Raw genomic sequence first — 14,615 nt, 5'->3', positions numbered from 1 at the left:
TTCCTGGTAGTCTTAAGTGTAATTCCAAGGTATCTGAATGAGTTTGACAGTCGTAGCTTTTCCCCATTGAGTGTTATTATGTCGTCTTTTCCTATTCTTCCTCCTTTCCGAAAGATTACAAGTTCTGTTTTCCCCATGTTGATAGTGAGTTCGTTGAGTATGGCCCATCTGTGAAGATTGTTTACTGCTATTTGCTGCACTTTGTCATGTGAGGCGAGTGCCATGTCGTCTGCATAAATGTAGACATTTACATCTTCTGCTCTTTCTTGCACTGCCTTGACTATGTCGTGGGTTATTACATTGAATAATAGTGAGCTTATGGGGTCTCCTTGTAATATTCCTATTGTCTGGCTTATCCATCTTGATTTTCATAGATTGTTGTCAACCTGTATCAGGTTCTGTGCCATTATGTTGACTATCAATCTATATAGTGTAGTGGTGCCTATTAATTTTTCCAATTTGCGTAATAGGATGCATCTATTCACATGATCGAAGGCCTTGGAATAATCCACAAATACTACGTAGAGTTTGCCCTCAGTTTCGCTATCTCCATATGGAGACCTAGCAGTTGATACAGTGTTGTTAAATAACCAATTGAAAAAAAAACTCTGTCACATTTTACCCACCTGCATTTTTGTTACTGTATGAAGAGAAATTCTTTCACACTAACAACAAATGTATTCCTTCCTTAAAAGAAAAATACAGAATCACGACGAAGTGCTGCAATAAACATGCAGAACAAGACGAAACGTCACAACCATAGCTGTCCTTTCCTCATAGTGTAAAAAACATCCAATTTTGGTTGCTATGTTGATTTATTGGGTGCAGAGGGTTTAAAAATACAGAGTTTTCTGGTAGAAATTCTACTGGACTCGAATTACCACACTATAATATGCAGAGGCCTGTAGAATCCAATTGCGTTTCTAATGGAATAATGAAAGATCCTGTATGTTTAAACCATGTCGTTCAAGTGTTGCAACAATTTTAAAAGAAATCAAACAGAAATAAACATAAAAAAGAATGTAAGAAATAACCACTGCATATTTAGGGTGCTTGATTGTAGAGAACAATTATACAGCATACTTTTTTGCAAAATTTTGAATTGACTAAAACAGAATTTTCTCAAAAGACTTCATCACTAAGATGAATCAAACTCAATAATCCGTGCCTAGGATCAGAAAACTTAAGAAAATGTGGGAACACTGAAAGGCTAAAAGTCAGTGTCTCTTCATCTGGAGACCGCAGTAATGACTTTCTTACATCTGACAGCAGGCAAAAGTGACAAGTCAGATCTTTCCAATTCCAGGAATTTTTAATGTTGTAACGTGTCACGAGTATAATGGTAAGCAAAACTAAACAAATACAGACGTTCATTAAGTCAATGAGTCTGAATAATTCTGGCTGTTTCAGATATTGCCACCAACAACATTCCATCCTCATAGACTTCATTGAAAAAATAGTCAAAACAAATTTAGGGGATCTTAAAACGTGTATTTCAGTTCAAATTTGCAAATAGATTATCTTATTATTAATATGCACTCCATACAGCAGTATGGTGAAAATTAAATGTGTTCAAAACTTTAGAAACTAGACGTCTACTGCTGAAGATGATATTGCCCAACATACAAACAGTTTCAACAAATTTTAAAATTAATTTCAACCATACCAACCATGGACGATTTAGTTGCAGCTGTCTGAATAAAATAATTCAATTCATATCTTTGGATATTTGTGGAAAATCATCTCAAGTTCCACAAGAATATATAACAGAAGGAACTAACACGCACACAAACGCACACAAACACGCACACTACACTCATCTTGCTTGCAATGGGTGATTTCAGATAAAGCTGTAAAATATATAATACATTAAAAGTATTTACATTGACAGATATTATCTACTTATCATACTTTGTACGAGAGGCAAGGTTAGGGAATGCACAGTGAGGTGCCAGCACAACAAAACTCAGGACAAAGTGAAGTGATTGCATGCAACATTGTGATGATGGAAAAAAAAATGACAGCTTATTTACCTTAAGCCATAGGATATGGCGTGAATGGGGTTATCAAATTGACAAGACTGTAATGCTGCCTACTCAAATTTACAGAGTGACCAGTTATAATGGCACAAAATCTGTAATAGGTAATATCTCATCTTAAAGCTGATAAATAATTATGCAACTTCAAGATATTTTGCCTTTCTTGGCAATAGTAAAATAATAGCATGTCAAAACCAACAATTTTAAGTGAAATTACAAACTAAAACGATACTGAGAAGTGAATTTGTATTATTTCCAACCTGAATTTATATAAATATCTTTTTAATCGTGGACAGCAGTAACAACTCTTTGCCATAATTTCTAGGACTCCTTCAAATGAATACACAGATTAATGATTATAGTTAAATTCATACGAATACGCACTTCAAGACCAAATCATTCATCTGAATTAGTACAATATTAATGTACTGTACGTTGATTACAAAATCATCCGAGCTTAGTTGAAAAACTTTTCAAACTCTTTCATTCTTACATTTTAGTTACATACAAGGAAGAAAATAACTACAGTAATGGTGTATTGTTTATATTCTTATTTTTTTTGTCAGAAAATAACTACTTGGAGTACTCTTTTTAAATAATGTATAACTTCACCTACAGTGTTGGGAATATACACTTATCAAATGTTTCATGTACTGTATGGTGCAAAACATTATCAAAATAATATGATACAGGTATGTTTCTTTTTCTATGATTATTTTTGGAGATGATAATTTCTGGCTGAAGTGTGGGATTTCCTATAAACGTCTTTTCTTAAGAGTTGTAACATGTAAACTGCACACTACAGCTGTTAATTCCTCGACTTTCTTAAAATTAATCTGTATTATGGTATTTTGTTAGGTTGTTTAGTGATACAAAACTGTGAACTTCGTGCATTATTCAGTGTTCTAATTCTAAGTCTCATTTTCCTATTCTTTCATTTATAACTGGCGTCAAAAATGTCGAGAATGCTAGTGCATGTCCCTCTATTTGAATGGTAAACCGGCTAGTGTATAATATATAGTGTAACACAAGATATAGCCTAATTAATTATTGTAAACCATTAATACACATTTAATTTGAATGAAACACAATAAAACACTCAACATAAGAATGTGACAGAGTATTAAGTAGAGAAATTATATAATTGACACTGTGTGTGAGCGGCATTTGGAACAACAAACTTTCTTTGTGCCAACAACACCATGATGAAAATATGGACATAGAAGTGGAAAGAGCTGTTATCTGAAAGATGGTCTTTAAGTACATATTTGTAAGAATACTAGTGTAAGATTGAGTGTGATGTTTTGTACTCATATTCATAATAATTAATCAATGAGTTGACAATTATTGTTATTTTAGCTAATGCTATTAAATACCATCTTGAAATTTTATCATCGATTTAACAAATGTCAGATATTCAAATCCCGACGAAATGAAATAAGTTCTTTAGCAATGAATAAGCATTTCACATTTGTCAAGATGATATCTTAATTACTTTGGTGAAGCCAATTACAAAAGTGCTATGTACAACTGCACATTACAGTATAGAGATTAATAGATTCCCTTACCACAAAGAGACAACTTGACTCTCAAAGGCAATACTCACATGTGTCAGTTATGGAGAGTACATGTTATCAGTACTTCAACATCCTCTAGCTGTTAATGAAAGATATTATTAATTATAAGTAATTGAAACAACATATACTGGCCTAAATTAAGCAAGGAAATGTTGAAACCGTCTGCTTTCTTGTTGCAAACATTTTTCATCATAGTTTTCCGCCCAAGGGTAGATCTTTCACTGCAAACCTAGTGTTCTCCAATCTTCCCTATTTTCCATCTTCCTCTTAGTCTCCACATACGATCCATATATCTTAATGTTGTTTATCATCTGATGTCTCCGCATATGATCTTAATGTTTTTTATATCATCTGATATCTTCTTATGCTCTGAACTTTTTTCCTTCCAGTGAATTCTTCAGTAAGCAGTTTCTTCTTGGCCAGAGACCCAGAATTTCCTTTTCTCTTCCTGGTCAGTTTCAGCATTATTATTTTTTTCACCCACTCTTTATAGTAAAGCTTCATTTCTTATTTTTTCTGTCCAGTTCACATGCTTCATTCTTCTCCACATCCATATTTCAAATGCTCCATTCTTTTCCATATCCATATTTCAAATGCTCCTAGTAATTTCTCTTCACTTCGTCGTTGTCCCACAAAATGTCATATTCCACACAAAGTACTTCACTAATATCTTCCTTATTTCTTTTTCCAGAGGTCCGCAGAAGATGCTCCTTTTTCTATTAAAAGCTTCCTTTGTAATTGCTATAGTTCTTTTGATTTCCTGGCAGCAAGTCATTCGAACATAATACTGTCTACGGTATTTACATACTAATAAAGATGAAACCAAGCCTCACCCAAAAATAGAAACAGGTTAGAGTCAATTTCACAGTCATGCACGGAATTTAAAAGTCACTCGCAAAATCTACGCCTGATTACAGGATCACTGGATCGTAGTTCATCACTGCAAATTTATAAGGCTGTAACTTCAATAGCTTTTTAGTATTGCACACAGAACTGTACGATTATTTCTTGTGAAAAACAACAACGCAATTTTAGACGGATCTTCCAAGTGATGTCCAATGTCATCCAACTTTCCTTGATGAGAAGTGTATGCCTTCTTCTGCATTTCTTATCTATAACATTTCCTGTTACCTGGAATTTATTTAAAAAGGCATGGATTATTGGAAGACTTGGAACATTAAGATCAGGGAATCCTTCTTGAAAAAGTAATATTATATCCGCCTGTCATAACAGGTGACCATATAGGTCCGGAAAACAATTAAAGAAATGCATATATGGAATAGAGAGAGAAATCAATACAGTAGGTAGCAATCACTGTACAATATGCAATTTAGAAACTTTAAAAAATTAAACATTATATAAATGATTATGTAAAATGCCTATGGATTTCTTTAAGATATTTAAACAAATATTTTTAATATCTTGGGATGTCATATCATATTGTTTTAAAATGTCAATAGTATATTTATACGCCGATCCACGGGCACCAAAAAGCAAACCCCTCACCTCCCATGTGTGATCAATTGCATTATATCTCTCACTCAAGTGAGGAACACATGGGCGGTAAATGACTTGTGTTCTTGATCAACCGCTAATGCTTGAGATACATCCTTTTCGAACCATACAGTGGGTCCAATATTACCGCCTTCTTCTTTTGTCTATTAAGAGCAACTATATCTGCTTGTATGTTACTGCCATGCTCAGATATACAATGTACTTCTTCATATACTTCAAGATTTTTAAATTTTTCCTTAAATGTGAGGCAATATAAGAGCGAACACTATGACGACATACATTGCGCAATAAATCTCCTTTAGGACATAATCCTAGCACATGACCAAGAGTCTCAGTTACCTCACATCCTGGAGTTCTACACTGTCATGAAGTCGTGTCTTCAGACTTCAGGAGTCGAATTTGGTAACACATAATTATTGTATATAAACATTCACTGTTCAATATTATATTATATATTGTATTTGTATGCCATTTTAAGACAAAAACTATTAATATGAACACATACATATAGAACCTAAGCTCGCCTTTGTTTCGACAAAGACAAAGATAAGCTAAGACGCAATCACAGGTAGCTTATGTTTATTCATTAATAACATGCTGTTCTGCAATTGGCACCTGGAAGCATTGCCTTCGAGAGAAGTGGCTCTTCGTGGTAAGGAAGTACCAATAAACTATTCACCCAGACGAAGAGGTGTTACAACATCGACCATGTCTACAACCAAATCCATATTATAGTACATTCAAAAAACAACTAAAGAAATAATTGGCACTGTATGTTCTCAATCGTCTCAAACTGCTACCTGGTTAGTGAAATAAGCCAAAAAACTTTATATACAAGTTGCTTTGTACATAATTATACAACATATCTGAGCTTTTAAAAATTCCTGTTCCAAACTCATACTTTTAATCTTTCAGACATACTCCTAATAAGGAAAATGGAATGTGCCACTCTACCCCATTATCTCCTGGACTAATTGCCTTATAAGTGGTGCTTCTTGGTATCACTTGTGAGGTTCAGATCTGTCTTCGGACAGTTGACTAAACAACAAGTCCTAATAAGCAAAAATAAAGAAATAAATGTTGAAGCTATTTCGAGTGAAATAGTAGATTTCGTTCCATGTATTACATTTAAAGAAACAATCAAAACTCATCCAATAGTTTTTGGAGAAATGGCTTCATAAAGAAAGACATACTTGCAGCCAATCTCCACCCTCCCTCGCCACTCAAAATCTCGAGATCAGCTTTTATAACACCATTACTTTTTCTGTATATTTTATAAAGGAGACAGCGACGGGGTAGCAGGTATAATATTGCATGAACTCTAGGTAGAAGGTATGACAAGTTCACATGCAATTAGGCTGCTAAATGGGCCCGTTATGCTACATCTTAAATTTTGATGTGGATAAGATATGACTGATAAGTTTTACGTGGGAGTCCACTCATTCAGGGACAGGGTTCTTCTGAACAACATAAATCAAAGACACAGGATCTCCAGCGTTACTTTCCTTCTGAAGGAAACCATGCTAAGGATTTGTATATCAACTTAAGAATCCATAGCTCTTGAAGAAGTATGAACGCACAAACCTCGGATTCAATGGCAAGCTTGGACCACTAGGGGCAGTAGGGGGGGGGGGGGGAGCTACACAGATATTTTCTAGATTCTCTTGATGCCTGCAATGCAATATTAGAGAATAAATGCATTTCTCTATTAAAACGACTATATTCACATTTTGTAATAATAATAATAATAATAATAATAATATTTTACTTTGAAACTTTGTTATACAATTGGCAATAAATATATAAATATGAATAAAAGGGAAAAAAATTAATTATAGTGGAATCTTGTTCTACTGACATTTCACTGTGCACACATACTTCTCAGTGCCCTTCTAATGATTTGCCAGTTGTCAAAACTGGCCCTGTAGATTTGACAAGCATCAAATACATCTCACAGTTCTAGTAAAATAACTTCATCTAGTAATATGACTATTTGTTAAAAATTTTAATCCTGGAGTTTCACAACACTTTCAGTACACTTCACATATGATGAAACAAAACTTAATTTCATAGACCCAGTATAACCTCAAATGTCAGATTTTTTTTAGACAGGTATCGTTCATTTTGAAAATATTCACTTGTAATTTTAACAAGAGCTCGAGTAACTGAATATTCAGCAAAAACAAAATTGCACAAAGTAATTCCTCGCCCTCCACAACTTCTCATAACATGGAATGTTTCTTCATGGCAGTTCAACAACTTGCAACTAACACCACATCTAAGAGCTGCAAAAATGACAGTGATTCTGTTTGTTGAGAACAGAAAGAGAAAGCACACAATAATGATAATAATAATGATAATAGTAATAATAATAATAATAATAATAATAATAATAATAATAATAAATTGCTTTATCACACAGAATTCATTGAACAACGAAGTCCAACAGTCCACTCACCCAGTGGGTTTGAATTTGGACTTCTGATTTAATAAGTTCTGTTTATTAGGGTAACTTCTGTCATCACCTGAGCTTCCCAGTGGATTCCATTGTCAGCAGTTGATCCAATTCATAGCCCTGCATCCCTATGTCCCTCCAATCAATCTAAACTTCCTATCTTAGTTACGGTCTCTCCAACAGAATATATTTCATTATGCATTTCTGATTTTTTTTTTTCAGTAAGCTGTATTCCATTTAAGTTTTTAGTATATTAAAGTCCTGATTAAAAGCAAACCCAATTGATCCACTGGGAATAAAGTGATATGGACTGATTTATCCCACGTCTAGTTCTATTCTACTCCATCCATTACCGATTATTTTCAGACACTCCAAATTTCTATCCTTCCTCAAAATATGAGACAATACCTGTCAGTAGAGGCACTATTTTTTCGCATAACAATAAATGCAACAAAAAATATATTTAAACAATTTGAAGATATCTTTACAAATCATATGATTGTGATTAGTAAAATATCGACATTATTTTCGCGAAACAGAGCGAAAAATTAAATTTATAGTGAAAATTATTCTATTTGCAAAAAGTGCGAAATTCTAGCGATAAGTTATTAATAGAAAATAAGTTTCGAACTTTGTTCAAAGCTTATGTGTGTGAAGTGAAAAAAGAAATATTTTACAGCTTGACAAAAAAATAAACATAACATAACCAAGACGAGACTATCATTTTTGTTTGTTTGTTTGTTTGTTTGTTTTTTTTTTCATTTGCTGCTTTGTGTTTAAATTATATCAATCAGAGATCACACATTTCATTTTATAGATCATTGGTTGGTGCAGAATAAATTGGCTTTTATAGTTTTATTAGTGTTCTTACTTTCAGTAAGAAGAAAGTTGCAACGTGAGACATTACAAAGAAGGGGGTCATTTTACTCATTTAGGGTTTTCCAAAAATTTCAGCTTTTGTATTTCTAGCATTAGTTTCCACCCATTCATGCACCGATGTGCAAAAGTGTTGAAGTAGGAATTAAGTAATTTGTCAATTACCACTAGATAATATGAATAATAAATTAATAAAATTGAAAGTAATATATTAATTTTTTATTTACATAATTTTCACAGAGCTCTTTATAGAATATTCCAATAAAAATTAAGCGAAATTAAAGTGATAGCACAGATAATATTTCGCGAAAAAACTTGAAAAGTTATTTTCTTTCTGTGAAATTGAAAAAAATTAATGCGAATAAACAATGCCTTTACATGTAAGACATCCAGCAAAACAAGAGTTTCATATAATTTAACATTCCCTTCCTTGAAAGAAAGCAAGACAAATTTCTCCACACAAGATAGCATACAGAAGCAATGACGCCTAGTATTTTCATTGTTTTCCATATATTATTAATTTTTTCATCCGCAAGTGATCTGAAATTGGTCTGTGAAACTAAGGTGTGTTTTCAAACCATATTTTAACTAAGCTTAATTTTATCATATTCTCTGATTTTTATTAGCTCGCTGAAATATTTTTTATTTATCTCAGATTTTTGAGATACAGAGTTTTAACAGGAATGAGTTCACTTGCGGCACTTCTCTTGGCTTCCAATACTTTTAGTTTTTTAAATTTTAATCTTTGGGGTCCAACTTTAACTGTGTTCACTGTTCACGACAAGACTAAGACAATGATAAAGAAATTAAACTTGTGGTCTTGCTGAATTATCAATTGAGAATTCCGATTCATTTCTCATTGTCAGTGACTTCCTACAAACACATGATAATGAACTGTCTTCTTATATTATCATCTTTAATTCGAGAAAAATTCGTTCCGGCACCGGGAATCGAACCCGGGACCTCTCAGCTCTGCGCGCTGAGCGCTCTTTCCAACTGAGCTATGCCGGGACACGATCCACGGCACCGGTTGAACTCTTCTCAATGAGGGTGGCGAGACCTCATATAATGAATATGTAATGTCTTCTTATATCTTTGGATGTATAAAAAACATCTTCATAGACTGACATTAAAATTAATGGAATATTACCTTTTCTGAAATGGAAAAAACAACTGTATGGAAAATCTCTTCTTGGTAACAAATAATAGTTTGCTCGAAGGATTATTAGAATTATCTTCTGATTCGAGCTTAAGAATTGTGTTTTCTGCAATGTCCTTGTTGCAAACTTGGTTGCATGCAACGAGCACAGAATACATAGAGTAGATAAAAACAACTTGGAAGTGAAGCAGAGCTTGCAGACAGTCGCCATCATGATGCTACCAAAACATTAGCTTAGCATATGGATAGTTGATTGTTGTGTTACATCGTATTTTTATTCATAAATCAACTAATTTCAAGATGCCTACATGTGCTGCGTATGACTGCACAAACAGATTTTGAAAGAAAATTACTGCAATAACTTTTCACAACTAAATATGCTTGTCTGGAATGTATTTATTTACAATGATTTAGCCTTGGTTAGATTCGTATTGTTCATGTATTAGTCTGATTAAGAGAAAGAATTAGTGTATTGATATTATTGTAATCATTTTTTATAATCACGATACCACAAAATCGAACTTAAGCTTTGCAGACTTAAGCATTTACGAGTGAAGCTAACCTAACTTAACTCAAGTTGGAAGTAAGCCAGCACTGGGTGTACAGAGGCTTTTCTTCAACCGAATACAATAAAAATATAAAGAATAAAGGTGAAACTACGGTTATAAAGAATAAAGGTAAAAAAAAAAGTTATTTTTTTTAATGACGCAACTGCAGAGGTTATATCAGCATCGCCGGATGTGCTGGAATTTTGTCCCGCAGGGGTTCTTTTACATGGCAGTAAATTTACTGACATGAGCCTGTCGCATTTAAGCACACTTAAATGCCATCGACCTGGCCAGGGATCGAACCCGCAACCTTGGGCATAGAAAGCCAGTGCTATACCAACTCGCCAACCAGGTTGACATAAAGGTGAAACTATGGTTATAAAGAATAAAGGTGAAACTACGGTATCTCCCCACACTACACAATTCCTCAGCCTCATATCATTTAAATAATCCCCTCAACTAACCCACTAATCTTGTGGCATACTCGGCTTAATGTCACTTAGCTATCCCTTCATTTAACCCATAAAACACATAAAGAAACTTAAATCAGACTTCAGTCCCGTGTGTGGTGTGCCAGAATAAGTAATCATATTACAAAAACTCGAGATGATACTGTTTTACAGAAATAAATCATTCAAAAGTCATTAGCATCATCCTTGTTATATTCACTTTATGAGTATTACATTACATATACAGTACTGTGGAACTATTATTAAACTGTAAACGATTATATTATTAAATAATAAATAACAGTCAAAACGAAGTAACTGAAGATGATAACATACTTCCGTCAAAATGGTCCTCCTACCGATACAGGTAGGTGTGTTACATTAGATTTTAGTTATTTCCATATAATATATTTTATTTTACATAGGTACTAATAGAAAGAATTGCAACCAGCAGTAGAAATTAATTTCAATATTTGTGAAAGATTTTATTTCATACGTTATTTTCATTTGCAAACATCAATAATAATGAAATAACTAAGGTAACATTTTGTATTTTGTACATAATGAAGTTGACAATAAAAAAAAATGTTATAGCAAAACAATTAAAACGAAGATCCTATCAATTTTTATATGGTTCAGGAGATTCTATTTTCTCTACACAAAACTGGGATATCTATATGAAATACTGGCAAAAGGAAAAGAATGATAATCTGCATCAAGGAACCAGTTGCATTATTAACTCAAAACAAATGGCTCAACCTATGAAAGTAATTATTGTATGTTAGCATTTTTATTGGACTAGTGATAAAATAAGGTCAAAGTGTTTTTTTTAACCTTCCAAACTATTTAATATCATATTGCATTTTGAAGACCTATCAATTTAAATAAGTTGTATTTATGTGATTTATCAATGACAGTTTCCAATTTTTGCTAGAAATACGTGCTTAGCAATTCTGTTACGACACAAAAAAGAAACTGTGACTTCTCCAGGAAATTAGGGACATATGGGGTTCCTATTATCAAAAGATCTCCTATAACGTAGTAGCTATTTTGCAATGTTTTGGTAGCAACAAGATGGTGTCAGGTTCATCAGAGCAGCTTCACTCCGTCCAATGGTATCAAGATGCTAGTGTCTACTCTATGCATTCTATGCTCGTTGGTTGCATGCACTACCCATATATCCTGATGTTTTCCAAATTGCAATGTAACACTTAATGCCATTTTCATCAGATAATTGTGTGAGAATACATTTTCTGCACTGATCTTCTTGAACAAATATAGAACTAAACTTAATGTTGAGGTAGATTTGCAACTTAAAGTATCTACAATTGAGCCAAGCAACATCAACCATCCTACTGATAACCTTATGTTAAGTCTAAAAAACTGATTTAATTTTTAACAGCAAAGACATAAAAAAAAAAATCCCACTGACAACTTTCTGGTAAGTCTAAAAAAAATTGGTTTCATTTTCCAAGGCAAAGATATGATATAATGTAAAGTAAATTTGTATTTATGTATTTTCAGATTATATTCAGAAGCTAAAACTGAAATTTAATATTGCTGTCAATTTATTAAAGATATTTATTTCACTACATTATGCATATGTTTAATGAACAGAACCAGCCTTAAGTGCCTATACAAAACATTTTGAGGGTCCACCAAAACTAAATATGAGCCTCATGGAGACTGTGACACTCAAATCAATTAGAACTACTGTTCTAGCTCATGGATTAGATGCTAGTAAACGTGTTACATTGTAATGCAAACTTTGAGAAGGAATAAAAAAAGGACTCTATCTTCGTATTTGTTACTATTAGAATTCTGCCTCACAAGTCTGAAATTTCTATGCTGGGAAAAACCAACATGCTTGTGAAATGTACTGAGCAGTGATATGTAGGCCTGCAGGGGTTTGGAACAGTTCCACCTGGTCACAGAGCACTCAGCAACACTCCCAAACCGCAGTGAGTATCATGGAAAAAGATTTGGAAGCTGTCGTGGACTATTTTAATGTAGTAGCTCGCAATTTGCCTGCAGCACAGAGGAAAATCAGATTAAAAAGGCCTCGAGATACGACCTCAAGAAATGATTCCCAGACATCCTTAAACAATGCCATCTTGGGAGCCTTCAATATGAAGTATGAAATAGTTTCAATGCCCAGTCAATCTCGACATCATACGAGCTGGGTTTGAATCCAGTCCTTGGCAATGTGGTACATTTAACATTTCTTTTTTTATTACACATAATGAGATGACATGGTTGTGATGATAAGTGAAAGGCAGGGGAAAACAATGTACTAGAAAAAAATTTGTCCCAAGACAATTTCATCCACCAAAAATCTCACTGCACTAAATCAAAACCCAGAACCCTTTGATAAGAAATTATCAAGTGACTGAAGTATGGCTGAGCCAATTACACTTAAATAACATTCTCCATAACTTGTTATTGAATGACGATGGAGCTTTCTCAGTCTATGAAATTGCAATTAACGGTTTTTTTTTTTTTTTTTGCTTCTTTGGTTGATACCATTCCTGAATACTCGGAGGTTAGTGCCAATTCACAGCATTTCGTGAAAACACCATCACGATACGACAAAAACAAATAGCATCAACATTGCTACATCCATAATTAAATAATACTGTACTAAATTTGAGAATTTATGAAACAGTCAGGGATATCTTGGATTTTGACAAAATCCTTTTGTATGATGTATGACTACTTGCAAACTAAGAGCACCAAATATTATTGCGCAACAGAAGCTAATCTGTTTTTTTATTAAAGAATTCTGCTTAAATAGTGAAAAAAGAGATTAAATAGGCTAGTGTTCATGTATAAGTTACGTTATTGTTAAATAATTAAGGTACCTTGAGATGTACATTAAACAGAACTTCCTATGCAGTTCATTTCAGAAAATTCTATTTCACGTTAGAAATTGCACTAATAGTTCCCTATTACATATACAACACAGAAATTCTATTTTTCTTTTTCCTTCGTTAAACTGTAAATTTACGGGCCCATCTAGCCAATACACGACAATTAGATTTCTCCTTGGTACAGATAAAAATGTCAAATTTTGTGGACAATATTATCTATAGCTCTAATATTTACAACAAAAATGTTGTAACTCTATAGTCGTTAATTATAAATACAGTAATTAATTACAAATATAAAACAGAACTATGGAATGATCCTGTGTTTACTCGATCTGTTTGGATCCACAGAATTGGTCCATTGCAGATGATAGCACTGTGCAATATTTTTCTATTGCTACTGCACTGGTGATAAGGATGATTGTGACAGGGTAAACAAGAATACCCCAAGAAAACCTTCCCAAACATTATCTTCGTTATCACAAATTCCACTTGGACTCTCTGGGTTTTGAACTCAGGTCTCCAGCATGGAAAGCCCATTTTTCTTAACTTGAGAAAAATGTAGCCAGAATGTGATGCTGACAGTTCACTTCCTTCTGCTGCACTTTGTAAATTAAACAACATTAAAATGTCCCGAGTGTCTCGCAGATGAACTTTTCCAATCACGACTAAGGTAACAATATATTAAGGGTTTATACATTATGGACAATGTCTTAAGACTAACAACAACGAGTTCATTAAATACTGTCGGTACGATAAGCTACTGTGGTGTGAAGCCTGAGAGTTACGAGAGATGCACTGGAATGTTCAACAGTCACTAGCGGCCAAGGATGAAGTCACTCTGGTCGTTGACTAGGAAGTGGTACACGAAGTTGGCCTTCTTCCTGTCCAGCGCCTGCTGGTTCGTACGGACCCGTGATGTGAGGTCACCACGACTCCGGGGGGGATCCCGCAGGAAGATGGTCCCAAACAGGGTCGCTGTCAAAGACAAAAGCAACAAAAATATGTCCAAGACAAGGCAGAAGAAATGCCATGCTTCATGTTAAATATGAGGAACTTGCATTTTTTTTCAAGATACATTTTAGAGGTGAGACAGTAAGTGGAATTCTCAAAGAGCAAACAAAAACAAA

At 33.8% G+C, this 14,615-nt stretch overlaps 1 protein-coding gene and 1 non-coding gene across 2 annotated transcripts in view; both read right to left on the bottom strand.

The window, feature by feature from the left end:
• Positions 1 to 597: 597 nt before the first annotated feature.
• The window catches only part of Ocrl (Oculocerebrorenal syndrome of Lowe), a 106,568-nt gene continuing 92,550 nt past the window's right edge, over positions 598 to 14,615 (bottom strand). The window contains exon 19 of the mRNA XM_069828466.1: positions 598 to 14,463. Within this exon, the coding sequence (XP_069684567.1) occupies positions 14,303 to 14,463 (161 nt within the window). The 3' untranslated portion in view covers positions 598 to 14,302. The remainder of the gene's footprint in view (positions 14,464 to 14,615) is intronic.
• TRNAC-GCA (transfer RNA cysteine (anticodon GCA)) lies at positions 9,398 to 9,474 on the bottom strand. The gene has a single exon. It is a non-coding gene; the product is annotated as a tRNA-Cys (tRNA).

This window comes from Periplaneta americana, chromosome 6, assembly GCF_040183065.1.
Source record: "Periplaneta americana isolate PAMFEO1 chromosome 6, P.americana_PAMFEO1_priV1, whole genome shotgun sequence".
Lineage (NCBI taxonomy): Eukaryota > Metazoa > Arthropoda > Insecta > Blattodea > Blattidae > Periplaneta > Periplaneta americana.
The sequence above is the reverse complement of the archived record's forward strand: the minus strand, read 5'-3'. Positions and strand labels throughout refer to the sequence as shown.